General features: G+C 44.0%; 2 protein-coding genes across 2 annotated transcripts in view; both read right to left on the bottom strand.

Annotated features, from left to right (window-relative positions):
• Positions 1-22,602, bottom strand: part of LOC117773272 (spectrin beta chain, non-erythrocytic 1-like) — a 750,817-nt gene that overhangs the window by 8,432 nt on the left and 719,783 nt on the right. The window lies entirely within an intron of this gene.
• Positions 719-22,159, bottom strand: gdpd4a (glycerophosphodiester phosphodiesterase domain containing 4a). Its single transcript, XM_034605098.1, has 18 exons — positions 21,863-22,159; positions 14,794-14,920; positions 11,286-11,419; positions 10,945-11,050; positions 10,192-10,295; positions 9,967-10,060; positions 9,613-9,672; positions 9,422-9,520; positions 9,228-9,321; positions 7,114-7,259; positions 6,863-6,945; positions 5,661-5,811; positions 5,125-5,343; positions 4,742-4,899; positions 3,630-3,777; positions 2,985-3,067; positions 2,009-2,088; positions 719-916 (listed from the first exon to the last, which is right to left on the bottom strand). Exons 3-18 carry the CDS (start codon positions 11,345-11,347, stop codon positions 810-812), a joined length of 1,794 nt encoding a protein of 597 aa, XP_034460989.1. The 5' UTR covers positions 11,348-11,419; positions 14,794-14,920; positions 21,863-22,159; the 3' UTR covers positions 719-809.

Below are 22,602 nucleotides of genomic sequence, written 5' to 3' on the forward strand. Positions count from 1 at the left end.
GTCCAGAATCTCTCTGCTCCGTCACTGACGACAGTTCAGCTCAGCTCAGCTCAGTTCAGTTCAGCTCAGTTCAGTTCAGCTCAGCTCAGCTCAGTTCAGTTCAGCTCAGTTCAGCTCAGCTCAGCTCAGTTCAGTTCAGTTCAGTTCAGCTCAGTTCAGCTCAGCTCAGCTCAGCTCAGTCCGTCCCACAGACGGAGGACGACACAGGAAGCGGAGACAGACGAGAGTTTGTCTGAATCTACTTGTTCATTTTTCTTGGTCACTTTGATTTGTGAACATCACCATTTTACTTTCTCTTTTATTTAAAGGCGTCGATCAGATGAGGTCGTACTCCAACGGTGGTGGAATGTAACAAAGTATATTTCCTCTTTATTTTATTTCCTTACTTGATTTTGTCAATGTTTTTCTTATTAGTTGAATTTAAAGCACTTTGTGTTGTGCAAGTAGTAAAGATAATATGGTACTTTTACATTTATGTCTACTTATTTGTACTTTAACTGAAGTGACGAGTACTTCCTCCACCACTGTTTGCAATTCAGTAAAGATCGAAATGAACCTGAACCACATGCTTTGTGGTTTTTGAGGTTTTGAGTGTAAATGTTGAATAAATTAATTTCAGTCTGATTTGATTGTTGCTTCCTCATGAATGTTTAATTTGATCAATAAATGCTTCAGAAATGAAACCATGTTTTAACACTCACTCCCTCTGAAGTACTCTTCCCTCCTTCTTTCCTCTCTCTCTCTCTCTCTCTCTCTCTCTCCCTCTCTCTCTCTCTCTCTCTCCCTCTCTCCCTCCCTCTCTCCCTCCGTCACTCCTCTGTGATGGTGGGCAGGTGAGGTGTGATGGGCGAGCTGGGCGTGCTCCGGGTATCAGGCCTGATGTTGACGCTGGAGATCGACCACACGTCACTCAGCTCTGCGGAGGGAGGCAAAGAGCAACGGTTCAGACCTTATAGCTTCACCTGTCAAGGAGCATTGTGGGTAAAACAGAGGCCACATTCAAAGTAACAGGAAACACGTGAGGAGTGAGGAGAAGATTCGAAATGAAACGATGAGATGAAAAAGATGCTGAATTTGCTTCATGCAGGGAAACGTGGTCTCTTTTAATCCAGAGCTCAGATAAAACCCTGTGACCTGGTGTCAACATCTGTCCTGAGAGACTCGATCACAGCGTTCAGCACACGTGTGTTCACACCTTTCTATTAAAATGTCTCCTGTGACAACTTGTGATCAGATCTCATTCCCCAGCTCTATGTGCAAATGAACACTTGCATCGTTCGTGTCTCCGTAGAGGAAATCTGGTTTAATTATAAACATAATTAGGTTTTTACCTGGTGTGAGTTTCCAGATGTGTCTGATGTCGTTGTGTTGGTGTGTTTCAGTGTAAGAGCAAGTGAGAAGCGGTGCAGACACAGAGAGGAGCGTCTCACACCTCCTCTGGATGTGGTCGGAGTGATTGGATCTCACCAAACATCTGGGTGCGTTCACACCTGAACTCAGGGCTGAACATGTGTGATCGCATCACTCAGGACAGATGTTTACACCAGGTCCGAATTAAGAGCTGAACTTTCTAAAGGGTTCATGAGAGATTTCTGAAAGAAACAGAAACTTCAGGGTTCAGGGTTCATACTGGGTCCATACTGGGTTCATACTGGGTTCATACTGGGTTCAAACTGGGTTCAGACAGGGCTCCTGAGGGGCTGACATGCAGGGCTGACATGCAGGGAGTCATGGGTTGAAGACCAGGGGGAGGGAGACGAGGGCCCCGGCTGGAGGGTCAGAGTGGAGCGGGCTCCAGCGAACACAGATGACCTCAGAAGAGTCTGATACAAACAACACACAGACACACACAGACACACACAGCAGGAAATCATTGCATGCAAAGGCCAGAGATCCTGACGTCATTATGGACAAGCATCAGATCCTATTGTGTTTCATTTACACACAATGACACAAAACAGACACACAAGCTCAACAAAGAGTGAAGAGAAGAAGAATATTCTCATACCCGTCCTGAACTTGCTGTACGGTCCGTTCTCTTGAGTCTGACGACTGCCAGACCAGAAGGTCAGGCCTCTCTCTCTCCACCTGGGACACACACAGACACACACACAACAAACAGAAACACACACACACACACACACACAGACAGACACGCACATCAGATCAGATCAGAGGAGCAGAGAATAACCAGGTGTGTTTCTGTGTTTTATCTAAAACATGAGAGGCTTTGTACCTGCTTTGATGTGTCCACGTGTGTGTGTGTGTGTGTGTGTGTGTGTGTGTGTGTGTGTGTGTGTGTGTGTGTGTGTGTGTGTGTGTGTGTGTGTGTGTGTGTGTGTGTGTATAAAAGGGATAATAAAAGAGATGGTGTGTATCTGTGGAAGCTGAAGGTTCTGATCTGACTGAATCTCATTGACATTCACACTCACACTGTTTTCAGATCCTCAGTTTAATGATTCCTGGATCTGAAACTAAATTTAATTGGTTGTTTCTCAGGCCTCCACAAATTGTCACGAGTAGTTTTTGCGTTCTCCTGCAAACTTACTAATGAACCTAGATGAAAACATAACTTCCTTTGTGAAGGTAATAACAATAAATCCCATGTGCTTCTCATATAGATAAATAGATAGATGTGGTAAATTATTGTATCACAACAGAAGGATGGTTTCAAACCAAGAGCTGTGAAATGAAAACACACAGAAATATTAGAACTGATATAAACGATGGCCAATACTACATAAAGTACAAGGTTAAAAAAGAAATCAACCTTCATTCAATTCCCACCGGCGCATTGATCAGAAACACATTTGGTGACGACAGAGACATCTCAGATCAAATATTAATAATAAGAGAATGACTCAGCCCAGACCAGCTTCACCCCCCGACACCAGATGCTACAATCAGCAGGGGAAGCTAATTATGAGAGTGTGTGTGTGTCTGTGTCTGTGTGTGTCTGTGTGTGTGTGTGTGTGTCTACGCACCAGTGGAATATGAAAATGGCGATGATGAGGAAGGCAGACACGGCGTCAGTCAGAATCCACATCAGACTGTATTCTTCAGGAGTCTGGAGAGAAAAAGATTTAATTTCATTTACTGAAACAAAAGCTTCTCACATTCTTCGGAGCAGACGAGTGTGAACGTTCATTTTTCCGTTTAGTGATCATAAAGCAGCTGAAGATTAAAAAACTTCACAGACGTGCAGGTGGAGATTGAGGACGTTTATGTAACTAACGTGTCACCGGCTGAATATTAAAACACCCTCGACATCTGCTGCCGAGATTCTCCGGCCGATACAGAACCTCCCACCTGATCCTGGAGCACGTGTCTGTGTTTCCACGGCGTTACTCCGAGAGGCGGATCACGATCAGAGCAGCAACACTGAGCTCAGTCTGGTGTGAGAATAAAAACTCTTCTACTGACACATAAACCAGATGAAAAAACCTACATGCTTTAACTGAGCAGTTTTTCATTTTCCTTCTTAGATGTTTTTAATTTTTCTTCACGGAAATTCTCATTTAATCCGGCTGAGGGTTTCTATCTCTGTTTTCAAGAGACATTCACAATAAGCAAATAGAAACAACTAAACCCAGAGATGAGTGAAACTATTATTAAACTATCGTCCTCACCATGAGGAAGAGCGGCTTGTTGATGACGGACAGGACGCTCATGGAGTTGGTGGTGACGGACTGAGCTCCGGCACACCAGGCCAGCGTGTAGAGCCACGGCTGACTGATCACGTACAGGTTCGTACTGATGTTCACCGACTGGTATTTACTGCAGGGGGGGGGGGGGAGAGGGCGTCATGTTACCACCCGGCTCAATAGGAACGAGGTGGCAAAATAAATAAATTAAGTTGTTTAATTTAGTTCAATACTCATTCAACAACAACACAACTCGTTCAAACAAAAGACATAGATTCTCTAATAACAATTTAACAGGAATATTATTATTGAAATGTTCCTGTTTTGAATGAATCAACAAGAGAAATATTTCAGTGGACTGTGAGTTGTGTTAAAAACTGAGTCCCTGTTTCTCTCCAGATTGTTGTGGCACATCTTCTGTTAGTGGACGAGCAGCTCCCCCTCTTTTCTCTTGTTCTACTCCTCAGCTTTTCTTAGTCTCTGCTCCTCAGCTCCTCTCATATAAACTCCTCCACTGAACAACTGTAGTTTCCTTCTCCTCTGTTTCTCTCCTGTCTCTCCTGTCATGTCCCTGTCCTCTGCCTCTAACTCCCTGTCCTCTCACTTCCATGTCGTTCCAGAAGACGGAGTCACAACAGAGACAGTTTGAATGTCACGTCCTCTCAGCAGGTGTAAGCTGGGATGTTTCGTGGTCGCACTGACTTCTTCAATTAGCCGTCTGTCTAAATCTAGGGACAATTACTCAGTTTACTTTTTTCTTTTTAATCTGGGAATTTATCAGGTTAATGTTGGACCTTAAAATTTAAAACTAATTCAAATATCCACCTTTAAATTGACATTTTACTATGACAGGTTTTCATTTGATCCTAAATTAGGACGTAATGTCCCCTCATGTCTTGTGTATGAATGTAATGAATTGTGTTTGTGGTGTTTGTTGCAAGAGGACACACTTTACAGAACACTGTTAAAATAAAGGTTTTCTCCAAATTGTGCAAATACTCCAAGCTGAAATCTAATGTCTTTGTGTGTGTGTGTGTGTGTGTGTGTGTGTGTGTGTGTGTGTGTGTGTGTGTGTGTGTGTGTGTGTGTGTGTGCACCTGATCTGTTGTTGAGACATGGTGCTGTAGTGCAGGTTCAGTCTGCTGATGTGTCCGTCTGTCAGCTCCTGGATAGAAGCTTTTTCTCCAGATGTTTGCTGCAGCTCTGGATCCAGAGTCTGAACCAACTCCCTGTCCTCAGAAGGCAGCCACAGCACCTACACACACACACACACACACACACACACACACACACACACACACACACACACACACACACACACACACACACACACACACACACACACATACATACAAACAAACACACATACAAACACATTAAGTATGTTGTCAGCACACGTGAACAATATCAAAACCAACACACAAATATATTCTATGATACAAGTCTTTGGGTTTAATATATTAATTGTCTGCCCCGTTACCTGTGAGGAGTTGATGTGGGCCTGCACCACCTGCAGCGTGGTGTTGATGTATGAATCCCTGCAGGGATGTCCGTACGGTGGCCTACGCAGGTCAAACATTACCAGCCTGCCACTACGAGCTGCTACCTCCAGGAACTGGGCCAGTGAGGGAACAGACTGGTTCTGGGCCTGCGAGCGGTCCACCTCCGACAGGGACCACGCGGTACCAAATGGATCCCTCTGCACAGACAACAAGCAAAACGTGTTCTTTCAAATTATTACAACAAAAACAAATATGTGAAAACTGCATTTCCATGTTTTTATTTGAACTTCAGATTTACTTTGTTCTCTCAAGGTTCAGTAAATAATAAAAAAATATAAAATGTAAAATGAATCAGACTGTGAGCATCAAGGTAAAAGTACAGTAGGTTGGTCAGTTTGCAATAAAGAGGAACCCATAATATATCCTTAGATAAGAGTTTCCAGGTTTCCAAGTCGTCAGGTTCCAGTTTCTCTTATTCTCTCCTACAGATTGTGTTTGTCTGTGTTTGTCTCACCGATAAGAACCAGTGGCCGGCGTTCAGCTGCTGCAGCTCGGCCCAGGTGAACATGGAGGCATCGAGGTGCGTTCGATTTGGGAAAACCTCGGCTACGTCAGTGGTCCTCCTGAGGGTGGAGTCGTGCATGAGGAAGGGGACACCGTCATAACTGCAGACGGAGATGGAAGTATTAGGAGAGAGAGGGAACAGGATGTAAGACAGGGGACGTTACAGAGTGATGTCACTTCTCTGACAATCTTTAAATGGTTCATATCTTTACACTTTGTACAACCTAAGATAAAAGCTCATGTCAATTGTGTTATAAATACATGTTTTCATCAAACGTAGCCCATTAGACACACAAATAGGTCCACACACACACATACACAATCACACACACACACACGGTTTCCATCGGGGTCACCAGCAGCATGAGATTAGCTAATCTGCTAATGCTAATCCTTCTGTTTCCAGCATGGTAACTCACCAGCCGTGAGCTAATTGGGGGGGGGGGCTAACGGCTAACTGGATTAGCATGGCACTAATCACCTTAATGGTGAGGAAAGCACACGAGCATCTGATCTGTATAATTAGCTTCAAGGAACAGACTCAGTTCACATTTTAGCAACATGTTGAACGCTGTTAATGATTTGACCTTTCACTCAAAGCTAATCAGGACTTGACCCAACTGTGAATGTGCATTTTAATAATTTGATCCATTAGTCATGAATCAAGGGACATTCACTGCTGCAGGCCTGTTTTTAATAAGAGTTTAAACTCCTGGGTCTAAGATCCATGTTGCCTAAAGGTACAGGAAATATATTTCATGATCTTTACAGAGAAGAAGTGATATTAAAAGTTACTTCAGAGTAAGAGTAGAGCAGTTGAAGTATATATTTGTTGTCGTTGTGACCAGGTGGGATTATCTCAGCGATGTACTTTTACCTTAAACAGATGACAAACTACTTTTTTGTGTCCGTAGCTTCTATAATCCAACAACAGAAAGCACCAGTGTCTTTCAGGCCTGTGAGAACATTATGAACTTTGTGGAGTTTTCTTGTCACATTAAAATTCAGAGCTTGTGATGTGTGGGAAACAGTTGTGCTTGAACCGGGGGATGAATCATAAAGCTACAACAGCCAGTGAAGTGAAAGTGTCTCTCAGAAGGACGCACAACTCACACACTCACACTCACACACGCGCGCGAGAGGAGTTGGTACCTGATGGTGACGTCGGTCTCCAGTCCTTCTCCTCCAGCTTCCACTGCCTTCTCGAACGACATCACAGTATTTTCTGGAGCCAGCTACACACACAAGAAGAGGAAAAACAATCCCAGTCTGATGAATAACAAAGAACATGCATAATATGTACAGACAACATACATACACGCTGATTAAATATGATCATAACCAACAGAAAAGATGTCCGACAGTAGAAAGAGGAGTAAAAACAGAATTCAGCTCAGTCTCACCATTGGAGCTCCTCTGTGTCCGATTAGTTTTGGAGCTGGTCCCAGTGTCCCTGCCTCTTTGATGCAGGGCGAGTACATTCCCAGAGGAACCAGGTACAGACAGAACAGCACAGACAGGTACAGACCCAGGACGGCCACCTGACGCCCTGAGGAAAACAAAACAACAACACAAAGACGCTGGTATTACACGACACTGACTTTAAATACTTACAAAACCTTATGATGGAACCAAACAGCAGAAGCCTGAACAACTCAGTTTAGATCCTGAAGCACAGTGGAGGATTAGTGACAGTCTGGTTATTGAGTTGTTAGTATAAAGTTTAACAGCACAGTGTCATTATTTGTACCAGTTCAACACAGATATTTATCTTTTCTTATTGCAGTCACTAGTTTATCTGCAGTAGACCTACAACACACCAACTAATCCCAGAATCAACAGATTGGAGCTTCTCTCTGACCCAAGAGCTACAGGACTGTCCGAGTGTCGATACCGGAACTTAATCGGTTTAATATACAGTAAATCTTTCCTGATAGGATCAACATGGAGGTCTGGGGCTGAACTGGAGCCATATGGGAAACGACCGTCTGGTGACAGAGTGAATCCACCTGAGACAAACCGAACTAGGACTTTTACTGTTGTATTTTCACCAGAATTACTGGTTTGATCCAGTGTTGAAACATGAAACATGATCTTCTAGAAGCTTGTTTTATAAAGAATAAGAAGCCTCATGTCTGATCAGTGCAACAGTTATTGGAATAAATAAATGTTCTCTTTGATTCAACCTGCTGCCGGTCAACAGATCATTGAAAGCAAGAGAGTTGTGCTCGGTTTGAAATATCTGCACACGCTCTTTGTCCAGACTCTTCCTGCTCGGAGAGAGAAAGCACAACTCAGCACAGACCATAGACTGTGAATAAAGATGGACGACGTGTCACCACTTCCTCCCACTGTCCTGAAATGAAAAGGCCCAGATACAAACGCTGCCATCTTGCACTGATGATGTTATTTGGAGTCAGAGTCTGTGCAGTAAAGATCTCTACAACATCTGAGGGACATGGTTTTGGGGCTGGATGTCTTCTTGTTCTGTTTCTATTTTGACATATCACGTTTGAGCAGCCTTTGGTTGTCCGCAGGTTAACGTCCATGTGGAGAGAAAAACAGACGCAACACATTGTCCCATCCACTAACATGGAGGAGGTGGGGTTTATAAGCTCTACGCCCCTCACACATCTAAATACCAGGAAGTGCATCGATTAAATTAAAACTACAAAACTAAACATGCAGGCCAGAGTTTATCTTATTACAGAAGAACAGAGTTTTATTCCATCCTATGCTTCTCTCTCTCTCTCCCCTCCCCTGCCAGGAAAGACCCTCGACATGACTCAGCATTACCCACTGAATCCCCATGGCAACCAGGGACAGTACCCATGGAGACCAAGAGAGAAGAGAGACGCAGAGACGCAGAGGTCAAAGCCATTCAGTGGAGAGAACAGGGCCGACAGACACAAAGCCAAGAAAGACCGAGTGAGCAGAAGACGAGTAAAGAGAGAAAGACCGCAGCAGCAAGAAAAGAGGTCAGAACGATCCAGAGAGCAAAGAAAGAGCAGAGTGATGAAGAGAGGAAGAGGAGACAGGAAGCACCAGAGAGATGAAGACACGGGTGAGAAACATGGATTTTCTGTTAAGAGGAAGTGCAGAGGGAGAGAGGAGGATGACAGGAGCCTGACACGGTGTCACGCTGCTGAGGGGTGTGTTTGATTTCTGAATAGCTGTATTCCCGACAGGTGGAGCAGCTCAGTGCTGTTGAGAAGCTTTGAGAGCAGAAAACCTTCACTGTCTCCAAGAGATAAGACAATATGTGATTTTAAAAAAGGACTTCAGCCCTTTGCTTTCCTCCTCTTACTGCGGCACGTCAACAAGGGAGCTCCCCATAGTTCTCTAGAACATCAAGCATCATGATGGACAGTTGGATCAGAACAAAGTTTGTGACATCAAACATGGAGGAAAAAGCGAAACAGGCAAAACTCCGCTAATGGCAATGGGATAGGAGTCATTCTTGGGTTTACCCACATTTCAAAAACCTGCGTAGACTCAAACTCATCAGCTCGCTCACCTTTCCTGTTCATGCGGAAGAAGTGTAACGCTATCGGCCACGAGAGAATCGCCATTAGTGAGACTGCAGCCACATGGAGGAAAGGTGCCGTCACCTGAGTGGTTAGAAAGAGGAGAATGAGGGGTTGGTTAAAATGAAATACAACGTGGTGTAACTCTCTGCTGTGATTGGCTGGTTGGACGGGATCAGCTCACCTGCAGGGAGAGGAGCAGAGTCTTCCATTCTTTGCTCCAGAGGTCAGACAGGATGGCGGTGGCTGTGACGGTGAACGCCAACGTCACCACAATGCCCGTCTGAGGAGGACGAGGAGATGCAAGTTATAAGAAGGTGAAGAACAAGTGTGTTGATGTCTTCAGTGTGTGTGTGTGTGTGTGTGTGTGTTTACCTTGTGGCTCCAGTGGAGGTAAAGTCTCTGACCCTCAGTGAGCAGACACACCGCCAACACCTGAACAAAGATGGTCGTTCAAAACTTTTACAGGAAGATGCTTCACTTTCCTACAAGAAAGTGGCTTTAATGCACTTTCACATATTCAAACACTGTTTTAAGATAAATAAAACATAAAAGGAAATCTGACTGATCCATCGAGGTGTTGGCTCACAACGTCCTAGTTTTGGTGTTTTCCATCCACACACAGTTCTAAGCACATCCAGGGATTTTAACTGCCAACCCTTGATATAAAAATGACCCTACCTAACCTCTGTATCAAAGCTACAGCTTCTATAATACGATTATACTTACCAGCAGTAGAGCGATGTATGTGAAGAGAGCAGCAGCAACAACCAGCAGGACCAGTGACCAGGGGAACCAGAAGCCCAGAGTCCCAAAGTTAAACCTGAGGCAGAGGAAGACGCCAGTTTAATACTGGGAATCTAATTTAATTCATTCATTGTTAACATGAGCAGTTTACAGTGTGTGTGTGTGTGTGTGTGTGTGTGTGTGTGTGTGTGTGTGTGTGAGACTCACCAGTCAAAGTCGTTGTAGTCGTTCTGAGCTTCACTCCAGAAATAGAGGAACACAAAACTCAGGAAGAAGGTGAGGATCAGGAGGCCAAAACTGCCACACTCCACCTGTAACACACACACACACACACACACACACACACACACACACACACACACACACACACACACACACACACACACACACACACACACACACACACACACACACACACACACACACACACACACACACACACACAAAGACAGTGAAACAAGGACACACACATCATTTCTGTCTCAACACAAATGTTGTATATACTTATTAAGAGAATCTTTCTGGTAAGTGAAGTTTCCTCACACAAACACAGACCTGATTAATTCAGAAATCTAGGATCTATGGTCACAATTAGAAGCAAAGCAGCAACTTGCTGATTCTACACAACCTGACAGATACAGCAGGACTCAGTCATATGACACAGTGCATATGGAAGCAGTATATTTTGGTATCAGCTGACAGAGGAAACACCGATATACTGGATGTGATCGATTTTCAGACAGAAGCAGTGGAGTCAGCAGAGAGAGGAAAACTGGTCAGGGAATCTAAACTGTGCACGATCAGCAAACTCCACACACTCTGTAGTGTGTGGGAGTGTGTGTGTGTGTGTGTGTGTGTGTGTGTGTGGGAGTGTGTGTGTGTGTGTGTGTGTGTGTGTGTGTGTGTGTGTGTGTGTGTGTGTGTGTGTGTGTGTGTGTGTGTGTGTGTGTGTGTGTGTACCTTGCTGCAGCAGCACTCTCCTGGTTGCGCCCAGACTCTTTGGTATCGTCTCCATTGGCAACCGTAGAGGCCGGCGAGACAGGAGACAAACGGCTGGTGTTCATACCTGATTACAGCATATTAGAAATCAGACAATTTAATAAACATCAGCAACAGAAAAGCATTGAGACGTTTATCTGACTGAACAGAGACGAGAATGACTCTGGACACTTCTAATAATACAAATGACTTACTGCTGAATGCTATAACTCATAGTGACAGCAACCGTTTCCACAGCAACTAACAACCTCAGAAAAGTGTAACTACCATCAGTGACCGAAGGTGAAGGGGAAATGTTTTACCTTTGCAGCAGCTGCCGCCGCACCACCTTTAGCTTCCCCAGCTTCAGTCTGGTCACGGGCATTCACCCCCCCCACGGCCCGGCATCACACAGAGAGAGGGAGAGAGGGAGCGAGAGAGAGAGAGAGAGAGGAGCAGGATGAAGAAGGGAACAGAGAGAAGAGGAAAAGAAGACAGGACTCTGGGGCCACACCTACAGGGAGAGGAGAACGTTTCAATTAGCAATTTAATAAAAAAAATGTTTATAATGTTTTCATAGGAAAACTAGAGTCAGCAGTGTGAGTGTGTGTGTGTGTGTGTGTGTGTATGTGTGTGTGTGTGCGTGTGTGCGTGTGTGTGTGTGTGTGTGTGTGTGTGTGTGTTCCTGGTTATATTCTTGTGACCTGCTTAAACTGACCCAGAAAATACAAATACCGACAGTGATCCATGTCTATACAAACAATATGGTCTCTCCATGTCCAGAGTGACCTGACCTCTGACCCCAGTAATCCCATAATATCATCAGACTGTAAAGCAACTTAACAAACCATAAAGTGAGTCAGTGAGTGAACAGAAACGAAATCCTGGACTCGACTCTTAATCTATAGGAAATCACTTATGATAATGTATTAATCGTTTAAGTCATTTGTGTATTACCTTTTTATATTCAAACTTCAAACCACGGAGGACCTGATTGGTTGGACAATAGAATTACATTATTTGACATTTTATGTTTTCATGGAGTAGTTTTTGCTTTATCCTGCAAACTAACAAACAGAAACAGACGGAAACACGACCCCCTTGAAGGAGGTCATCATTTGAAATGATATTTCTCCAAAAGAGGTTTAACAATAACAGTTGTGTAACAGCTCCACTGATCCACTGAACCAAACCCACAGAGCAACCAGCCACTGCATCAGGCAACAACACACCTTGGGTTACACATCATAACAACCTGTGTGTTACTAACATGTCTCAGACAAACACACAACACCATCATGTTCACTTGCTCTCAGGTCAGAGCTGTAAAGCCTCTTTGTTTCTGTATCTCCACTCATGGTGATGCTGATGTGCTACAGATCCAGATGTGAGGATTAATGTCGGACCAACAACAGCAGCAGCTTTCGACCGTGAGTTTAGAACAAAGAGGTCAGATTAACAGCTTCATGCACACGCTCCATTAAACACACTGGACTGGCCCGTGTGAACTGGTTTGATGCTAAGCTGCAGGATGTATGAGTTCAGCACAGATTATCAAGTGTTTTACAACACTGACGTTTGTTTTAACTCAATGTTTTCTAAACTAAGGCTCAGGAACCTCTGAGAGACAAATAGGGGGTTGGTTTAAAAGACTATTAGAAATATCGTATTTATATAAAACCACGCAGATGCAACCCTCTGATTCTCTTTGGCCCCACACGACCCCTGAGGTGACAGACTGAAGCATCGGCGGCAGCAGGTCACTTCACAGCGTCTCAGGAAACACTGGAACATGTGAACATGTGTCAGGTCTGTTGAAGCTTACAACACTCAGTCAGGAGACCCGACCGATTTATTCAATAGATAATCAAGTTGGGACTTAAGTGTAATAAAGTTAAACAGTTCTAAATATTCACCACTATCACTGTTGCCGACAGTAACACAACATGCAAACTTGACATTTGCAGTAGTTTTGGTGAAACCTCTTCTGCTTTATTCTTTATTTCATGGACCAGTTTGCAGTTTCATCCAAATCCATGTAAATCAAACCCTCTCTGAATCTGTTATATTCTCTTGTGTAAAATAATAAATAATATAATCATAATAAAATTGTAGTATATGATATTTAATTCAAACTGAATCATATTCTAATATAACCCAATATATTAGTTTCTTTGTTCATTTGACGACCAGGCCGATTCAACCATGCCAGTCGTCACAGGGCTGCCATGGCAACCATGACATCAGATCTGTTCTCCATGCTGGGAGCAGGATGAAGGGAGGTGGTGCAAAGAAGAAAGAAGCAGATGGAGCGATGAAAGAAGGAGACTGGAGAAACTTGAGAGAGAAATTACCCATCAGGCGTCATCAAAGCTGTTATGTATTAAATCATAAAACCAGACGGTTCAGTTTAGAGCGAGCACACGACAACATCACGTCTCTGAGAGACACATAAAATACAGAACGAGGGAGATAAACAAAAACAGAAAATAAAAATGATGAGACAGATCAACATCCAAATTAATTTTATGTCTGTGATGAATGAACAGCTGTAGCCTGTGGTAGAAGCTGATTCCTTTTCAAATACATTTCACCGTTTCTAGAAAAGCACTTTATAGAGCTCACATCCCCACCAAGACCCAAAGTGACCCTGAATAACAAACTACCGCCCTGACAGGGGCTCCGAGCTGTGACAGGTGATGATGTGAAGAAGCAGTGGAACACGTTAACCACTCTCTGAGCTCTGGAGGGTAAAGGAGGCTGCATTTTGAATATGTAGGCAGAGAAAGTTTCCATGAAGTGGACACAGACAAACATAGAACAAGGTGGAGAAATGCAGAATGATTCCTCTTTTCTTTTTCCTCAGTCTACAAATCTATCCCTTCATTCTCTCTCTGTCTATTGGTCTGTTTTCTCTATTTCAGCTTCATCTCTCTCAGCTAACTGTCTGAACCTCAGTTTGTCTTCCTTCCATCAGTCTGTGTCCCTCCTGCTCTCTGAACTCCTTCTGGACGGTTCGACATCAACCTACATGTCTGGACACTGGTCAGCTGAGTCCTCCAGCTTTTCTGTTCACCCACAGTGTATCAGCTTCAGGGACTTTAATCTACAGTGACACTACACGGATAAAAATGTTCAATGGCCAGTGAACAGAACTGATTTATGTTGGACGTCAAACACAAGCCTGGAAACTGGTCAGATCATTTAAGTGCCTACAAATATCATGAGTTGAACAGGTATTAAATGTTGTAGATGTGTGATTTAAAGCTGATCTCAGTTGTTTTGTCTTCTGAACGTCTGGTGGTGCTTTGTTCCTCGTTTCGTCTACTGGTGAAAACTGCAGCAGGTTCGAAGCGTCAGCAGCTTCAGCTGGATGTTACTGCTGCTGTCTGTGGGTGTATTATATGAGCAATGATTCAAATCTTCAAAAACCTGATGTACAGCAGCCTACGTCGAGATGGATCACCCAACCACATTTCAAAGATCACTTTTATAATCTTTACATAACGAAACTAGAACGAAAACTAAAAACTCAGAGAGCACAAACCTCCTCCAAGGACCAACAGTCGCCTCAAATGAAATCAAGCTGAACCAAATCGCTCACACTAATAAAAACTAAACATGTCCCCATGAATTATTCAGTGGGAAATTGTGAAAACGTTGAAAAACATCTTGTCCCACAATGTTAAAGATAAAGTGAAAACATCTCAACCCTACACAAAATCCAATGGGAATCCGTTGAGTGTTTTTTACGTAATCCTGCTAACAAACAAATAAACACAGATAAAAACACGACCTCCTTGTTGGAGGTTATAAAGAAAAGTGCTGCATCGTACCTGCACTTGAGGAACCGAGTTTCAGTCTTCACTTCCTGTCTGCTGAAGTGCCCTTGAGCTCAGCTCCTGCACCTCTGCACGGCGACATCTAACCCCCATGGAGAGCAGGGCAACAAGAAAACCTGCCGAGTTTAAAGGAGAGAGCAAAGGGAAACAGTGAAACAGCATAGTATGTCTTTTCTGAGATCCATAACTTTACCCAGAATTCACTGAGAAAACATCAAGGAATCCACATGTCACCATCAAGGCTTTGATCTCTGAACACAGCTTTTCATGTCAGGATCAGATTCAGATTTAAAACATGATGTATGAATGTACTCTTCCTCTCCTCTCACAGAACAGAGACACAAGAGGCAGCGGCTCGTTGAAGTGAACAGTTGAGACCAGTGAACAGCGACAGCATCACAGGAGCAGCATGACGCAGCTGAGAGTCCGAGTCCGAGTCAGAGTCCGAGTCAGACACGGCTCTGATCCCAGTGAGCCTCACATCCACCAACAGATGCCATATGGGCCTTTTCATGGAGGGACAGTACACAAAGTACATGAACTTCATAAACCTGAGATAGATACACAACATTATTTCATCTGTGATGCAGAGGGATTAAAAAGTGTTGATATTCAGAACATTAACCGTCCAGTGTACATTCCCCTCCCACGAGGACACAAACACATTATTCGTTGCTCTTTCTAGAGCTAAATTGATTCGTCAGCTTTAGCAGAAAATCAATCTGCAACAATTTGGATAGTTGATTAAATATTTAAGAGGTAAACTGTCGCAATTCACATTCGATTGGAGACAACAAGTTGACTGTCCCAGTTTGCTCGAGCCTCGTTCTACTTTTCCAAAAGCACAGATTGTTGAGAAAGTCTTTAGTGAACAAAGTCCGTCTTCCTCCTCCGCTGAGACCAAGGACTTGACAATGTGGGTCAAACATGAAACATGAATTCATCACCGAGGGCTGCGACACACAGATCCATCTAAATCCACCGTATGTAGGTTGGTTAAAGACTTTTTATAGCAGTAAAATCTTACAGTGCTTCTAACTGCTCTTATTTCACTTTGTGCCGAGTGAACGTAGAGATCGACACAAGTTGCCTCCTCAGACTATATACAACATAGAGTCATTATGGAGAATAAAGAGTTGTTCAGCAGGAATTATCTGGATCCAACCAGGTGTGATATGAACACTAGACTGCACACACACACACACACACACACACACACACACACACACACACACACACACACACACACACACACACACACACACACACACACACACACACACACACACACACACACACGATTTATCGCCACTTTAAGTAGTCGTTAAGAATTTGGAAATAGTTCTGGAAGTGTTGTTTTATGCGATATTAAAAGTTGATCCTACAAGTGCCAGATGATATTATCAGAAGCAGCTTTGTGGCTTCACAGACGTCCACTCAGCAGCTCGACAACTGCAATGCACCAACTCTGAGAACCACATGGAAATGAATTACAAATCCATGATCAGTCCTTTTTTCAATATTTTATCAGAAAGAATTAACAAAGAAATCCAACGTGCCCCCTGGGCGTCTTGGATGATTATCCTCCAGCACTGTGGCACCATGAAACACTGACGTGGCTCTGAACACGACTTTCAAACCCTCAGAGGATCTGCAGCCGAGCCGTCGTTCATCTTCATCTCGCTGAGCTGAGCAGAGAAAGGTTAGCAGTCTGTCATGTTTCACTCGTCTGCTCGCCTCCATTACATCTGGCAGGATCAGCGAGAGCCTCGTATCCACGCCAAGAATAAAATTAGAACTCCACAGGACTGTGAGTACAACTGGAGACATGGGGTCGTTTCCCTCGCAGCGTTCAGAGGCTGATGCAGAGCGAGACTCGTGCAACCCCCCGGTTCTTCTTCTGATCCAGAAAGATGTTCGACTGCTTGGAAAGAAAAGCCTTCGAGTCTCCTCTTATAATAATCATGTTGAGATGTTTTCATCGTTGTCGTGCATCTGATTCATTGTCGTAATAACAGGATAGAAAATAGGCTACATACAATTAATCACCATGGAAACGCTCCAAATCCATGACCAATGTGAAAGGGCTCTGAACATTTATGACATCCACCGCACACGTCTACACTGAGTGACCATTTTATTAGGTACTTTTCCTTTCCCATATGAAGCAGCAGGAGACGCAGGACATAACATTATGCAGGACATAACACATCTTCAATAATCACCCCCCCCTGCTTATGTGCCTGCATCTGTGTGTTTTTATGATAGCACATATTTCTAATGTGTTCACCTCAGTCTCCACCTCGCTGCAGTCGTCTCAGGACACGGAGGGAAAATAACAACAATGTGGAAACAACAAAATGTAAATGGAGCCAACAGGATTAACTTGGCAGCAGAAGACGAGACAGTTCCTGATCCAGGTGGAGCTTTAACTCTCGTCCAGCAGCAGCTCGTGACACATGCAGGACACGAGCAGGAATCCACAGACTGTCTGGAGCGTTTCACAGCAGCCACGGCTCGGCTGTGGTTTCAGGATGTGAATATGCACCTATTAAACTTGAATGATCCTCTTGGGGAAATAGACTATTAGATGTATGAATGTGAAGCAGGTCAGTGCTGAGACAGAAGTGTGGGAATGTAGAGGAGATATTAAATATATTGTTTAGTATAGAGGAAAAATCTGGCATCTCTTTGGAACTGCAGTGGATAAAAAAGCTTTGCACGTGAAATAACATAAGCAGCTAGAAGAACAGGCAGCTTGTTCTGAGCCGCTCAGCAGCAGATCCTGGATCTGAGTGTGATTGGACCCAGACTGAACCGGTGGAGCTGGCCGAGGGCTGGTGATGATGAAAGAAGCAGAACACAGAGCTGGAGGCTGCAGAGAAAATGTGAATTCATCTGTTTCTCAGTGTAAAATATGATGCAAGGAAACGGAGGAGAAAGGAAAGGATGACTGGAGGCAGGAGAGTTGAGTTGCCCCTGATACAGATACGTGCACATGTTGTTTCCTTACATTACAAACTATCTGTAACTGTTCAGATATGATGGATTCATCAGTATTTATCTCAACTCCGGCACAGACAGAATGAAGTCACCACCACAGCCTCAGGAAGCTTGTACCTGGAAATATCTTCATCAATATAAACTATATATATATAAATGCATTAGTCGAATGAAGGAAATATGAAAATTCATCGACAACTAGAATATCTCTCAGTGGAGCTCAAACCTCCACCAACACTCAACAGGTGACAGATCCGTCCTCTGAATAAACCTGATTACTTTCATCAAGATCAATGAATTATTCTGAGGAATCAAAGAAAATGTTGAAACTCTGCCTCCTGATCCAGATCCAACCAAACTTTGAGGAGCTCAAGAAAATGGTGCAGAAATCTTCTGTGGCTGCAGCTTCTCAAACTCTATTTCATTACATTTAATCTCTTTAGGTTTCAGAAAGTCGGTTGAACAAAACAATACAAAAAAAAAATACTAATGAATATTGAACACAATTATTATTAAACTAAACCAATGGTACAAAGAAACAGAATACAGCAGTCACACAATGTAGACATGAACAAGCAGGTACACTGTGTGTGTGTGTGTGTGTGTGTGTGTGTGTGTGTGTGTGTGTGTGTGTGTGTGTGTGTGTGTGTGTGTGTGTGTGTGTGTGTTCAGGCCTCTGGGTAATAAAAGAGAGATAGTGTAGACAGATGGATGGAGAGAGGGTCAGAGCTCAGGGAGACAGAGCACATAAAACAATACGGCCTCTGTTTCCAGACCACTCAGCTCTCTGCTGTTCACTCACTACACCAACTGTACCAGGCCTGTGCTGGTGGAAGACTTTCTGTGTGGGAACAAAATGGCTTCGTCTTCAAACTTTATGAAGTTTTAATGGAAACAAGAAAATATTTTCAACCCAACAAGGTTTTTGTTAATGAAAAATGATTCGTGTCCAGAAAGACTCTGATCTCAGACTCAAAACCAAACTATGTTCATCACGATCACAGTTTCAGTTTCCTGACCACGATTAATCCCCACGAGCTGACATCATATTGTGCTCAGCATGCAGGAGTGAATAATGCAGTGTTGGCCCTGATCTTTCAGAAACACGCACTGAACACAATCCAGGGTTTTACAGAATTATCCAACGTGAACATATGTCTCACAGACGAGCTGCAAAGTCACCACCAGGACACTTGTTCACACTGACTACTTTTATATTCAATATTCTGACAACTGACCTTATCCTCAACTCAAACGTCCTTCACTAGAGTTCAAACCTCTGCCAAGGCCCAGCTGTCCCTTTCAGTTCCATCAGGCTGCACCAGATTTCACAAACTCATAGATACCAGTCGTCTAAATGTGCCGGATCTTTTCATCGAGATCCATGAATTATTCTCAGAAGAAATCTGTGAGAATGTTATGAATTCATGGTTCTGCCTCCTGCCCCGTTCCACTTCCACCAGGTTTCAGCTGCCTGGAGGTTTTGGTGTAAACCTGTCAACAAACCAGCAAACAGACGAGAGACCTCCTTGGTTGAGGTCAAATCTGAGTTTAATAATAAAACCAAATACAAGTTCTATTCACTGTCTCGTCAATAATGAAGAGTTTGTCCTCATGTGACGTCTGCTTGTCTGAACACACGTTATGAAGGAGCATGTGTATCAGCAGTGATGTAAATGAGTCATGGCAGATTAATTAGAACCAAAGCAACATGTTGATTTATTTATTAAACAGCTCATTATGTATTGTCACCATCACAAACACATCACAGCCTCAGTGAGAAGAGAAAACCTTCATATCAGAGGATGTTTTAATTACTTTTCACTGTTCAGTCTCCTTCAGCCTGTGGGAATATTCACCCGCAGTAATAAAACACATCTAATTAACATGTACATGAAGAATCACTGCAGAAACCAACATATGACTCAGACTCGGCTCATTAGCACAATAGCAAAGCTTTGTTTTCTTTAGTTTTCAAACTGGGAAAAACCACAGTCACACCAACAGAGTAACGACTGAGCCGAGTCGTGAGCGTGGGAATCTGAAGTGTCACAGAGGTGTTCAGACTGGGAGGAGGCGGAGTTAATCCACTGACATGTTGGGAAGTACGAGACGTGAGGGACACAAACCAAACTGAGGCCAGTCGCTCTCGTCTCAGCTGTTTGTCCACATCAGTCTTACGTCACTGCAGCGTTTCCCCCAAAGAAATAAACATCCGAACTCTCCTCTAAGAAAGTGTAACTGCAGAAAGCAGATAGAAAGCAATGGAACAAGAAAGACATCATCAGTATCCTCATAACGACACAAGCAGGAGGGAGGTGTTCAATGTCAACAGGAACACGTCTTTTTGAAGAACAGAATTTCCCTCCTCGTATTTCAACACGTCCAGGGATTCACACGCAGTCTCAGGTCACTGCTCTTCTTGTTCCCTTCACAGCTCATTGTCCACGTTCATTATCATCATTTCACACCTGGTTGGGTTCAGAACCTCAGACTTTTCAGTTTAGTCTGAACACGAGATCGGGTGTGAACGGTTCCTCGGACCACGATCCAGAGCACATTTCTTTACCTCTGAAGAAATAAAGTTTGAACGACGAGGACGTTCATTTAGCTGGTAGTAAAACCACAAGGATATTTTCATGGCAACCAAATGAACGACTTCATTCAAGCCAGACACACGACCGTCTACTAACCAATCAGTGTCGAGTATAGGGAGACGCAGCCCACGTAGGTGATGATGACAGGACGTCGCATGCCACACAAAATTATTTAGTCCCTGAATCGTTGACATTACACTGCCCAGGACAGGTTAGCTTCGTTTCTAAGTAAATGGAGACGTCCATCTTTGTTTACAGTCTATGAAAATAGCCTGTTCCAGAAACACTGAGCAGCACCATGCATCACTGTGTTAACTTCACGTCTGCAGGCAGATCCACCGAGAACTTTAAAACTGTGGAAACAAACCTGAGAGGAGCTGACTTGACCTTCAAAGTTTCTACGAGGGCGATGAGAAGGAGACAGGACTGAGTCAGATGGTCACTTTGCTCTGGGCTGTTCTATTCTCTATGTGAACCACGAAGCTCACACATTACTCTCTGATCCTCTCTAACACTTTCAACACAGCATCTTCATGATGTGCAAACACACTATGACCATCTGTCCTGATACAACACGTTGGAGTCAAACTAGGACTTTCACAGATTTCATTGAGCTCGATGGTGAAGATAAAAATAAGATCACACCTGCTGAGAGCCACATTCACATCGGACACAGTAACTATGAACTGACCTCGACTGGGTGATACATCAACGCAGCTCGGACGTAAACAGTCCCTCCTCCTCTCACACCTGCTCACAGATCAGTGGTTAGTATTGATCTATGGTTTGATGACGAGGCAGCAGCACAGACATGTGATTCACTGGTCGGTCAAACTGCCGCAGGAAACACAATCATTCACTGGATGAAGCGTGTGCAGAAACCATGACAGTGACAGGAGAACCATCAACATGTCACTTTGTGAGATTCTCTCTGATCAGCTGAGACTCAAACCAACAGCTGGAAGACACAATAAATAAAAACAACAAAAAAATAGTTGCTCTCTTGTTATGTTATATTTTTACATGTGTTTTAATGTGTCTTGTGTTGGAGTGTGTGTTCTGTAAAGTCCAAGTGAAGCTGAAACTGAATTTAAAATGCAAATATATTCATTCACTTAACTATTATCATTTATTCAGAGATTAGAATGAACATGTGTAACTTAGTTTCCAGAGTAAAAACACAAACAGCAGCAGCAGCTTCATGATCAGGACTAAAGATAACGGTCCTAAAGAGTCTGGTGATGTGTTCAGTGTTTAATGTGACAAACATCAAATCATTCAAACTGACGAAGATTCAACCTGAAATCAACACATTGAGCTGTGTTGTGTTGTGTTGTGTTGTGTTGTGTTGTTGACATTCATTCATCATTAATTCAACATTTCCTCCATTTTCATCTGTTACAACTGATCTTTACACTGAGTCGTTTAACATCACAGAGAAAAGATACATGTTCTTACCAGAGGACGTCACAGTGTCTGTTCCTCTGTCTGTTGCTCTGTCTGTTCCTCTGTCTGTTCCTCTGTCTGTTCCTCTGTCTGTTCCTCTGTGTCTTCACACCTTCTCTCCTTTTTCTTCTTCCGTTACTGTTTGATGTACGTTGCGGTGCACGCGCCGTGTCGTGCTGCAGTGGTCTCGTGCGGCAGCTCCGCTTCTGCGTGCGCGCGAGGCGAGGACACGGGGACGTACTGAGCCGCGTGCATGCGCAGCGGCTGCGTGAGGACAAGCTGCAGCACCAGGATGGAGCCACCTGTTGCTGACGTCACAAGGCCCCTCCCACCACTGGGAAAAATTGAAAACAACATTTTTAAATCTTTGCTTTTATTATTATTGTATTAATTTGTTTTATCGTGTTTATCTGGAGGATTTCTGAAGCTAGGAGAAGTGGCCCCGGGGCGGTTTGGGACCTGAAGCTGGGAGAAGTGGCCCCGGGGCCAGTTTGGGACCTGAAGCTGGGAGAAGTGGCCCCGGGGCCAGTTTGGGACCTGAAGCTGGGAGAAGTGGCCCCGGGGCGGTTTGGGACCTGAGGCTGGGAGAAGTGGCCCCGGGGCGGTTTGGGACCTGAAGCTGGGAGAAGTGGCCCCGGGGCGGTTTGGGACCTGAAGCTGGGAGAAGTGGCCCCGGGGCCAGTTTGGGACCCGAAGCTGGGAGAAGTGGCCCCGGGGCGGTTTGGGACCTGAAGCTGGGAGAAGTGGCCCCG

The sequence above is a fragment of the Hippoglossus hippoglossus genome, chromosome 13 (genome assembly GCF_009819705.1).
Source record: "Hippoglossus hippoglossus isolate fHipHip1 chromosome 13, fHipHip1.pri, whole genome shotgun sequence".
Taxonomy (NCBI): domain Eukaryota; kingdom Metazoa; phylum Chordata; class Actinopteri; order Pleuronectiformes; family Pleuronectidae; genus Hippoglossus; species Hippoglossus hippoglossus.

What these genes read in the sequence shown, in the direction of transcription:
- gdpd4a (XM_034605098.1), bottom strand. Translation starts at nt 11,347, where the DNA reads ATGCCCGTGACCAGACTGAAGCTGGGGAAGCTAAAGGTGGTGCGGCGG. An exon ending in GAGAGTGCTGCTGCAGCAAG is followed by an intron (nt 10,296 to 10,944) that starts GTACACACACAC and finishes TGTGTGTTACAG; the next exon opens with GTGGAGTGTGGCAGTTTTGG. An exon ending in ACAAGCCGCTCTTCCTCATG is followed by an intron (nt 3,068 to 3,629) that starts GTGAGGACGATA and finishes TTTTCTCTCCAG; the next exon opens with ACTCCTGAAGAATACAGTCT.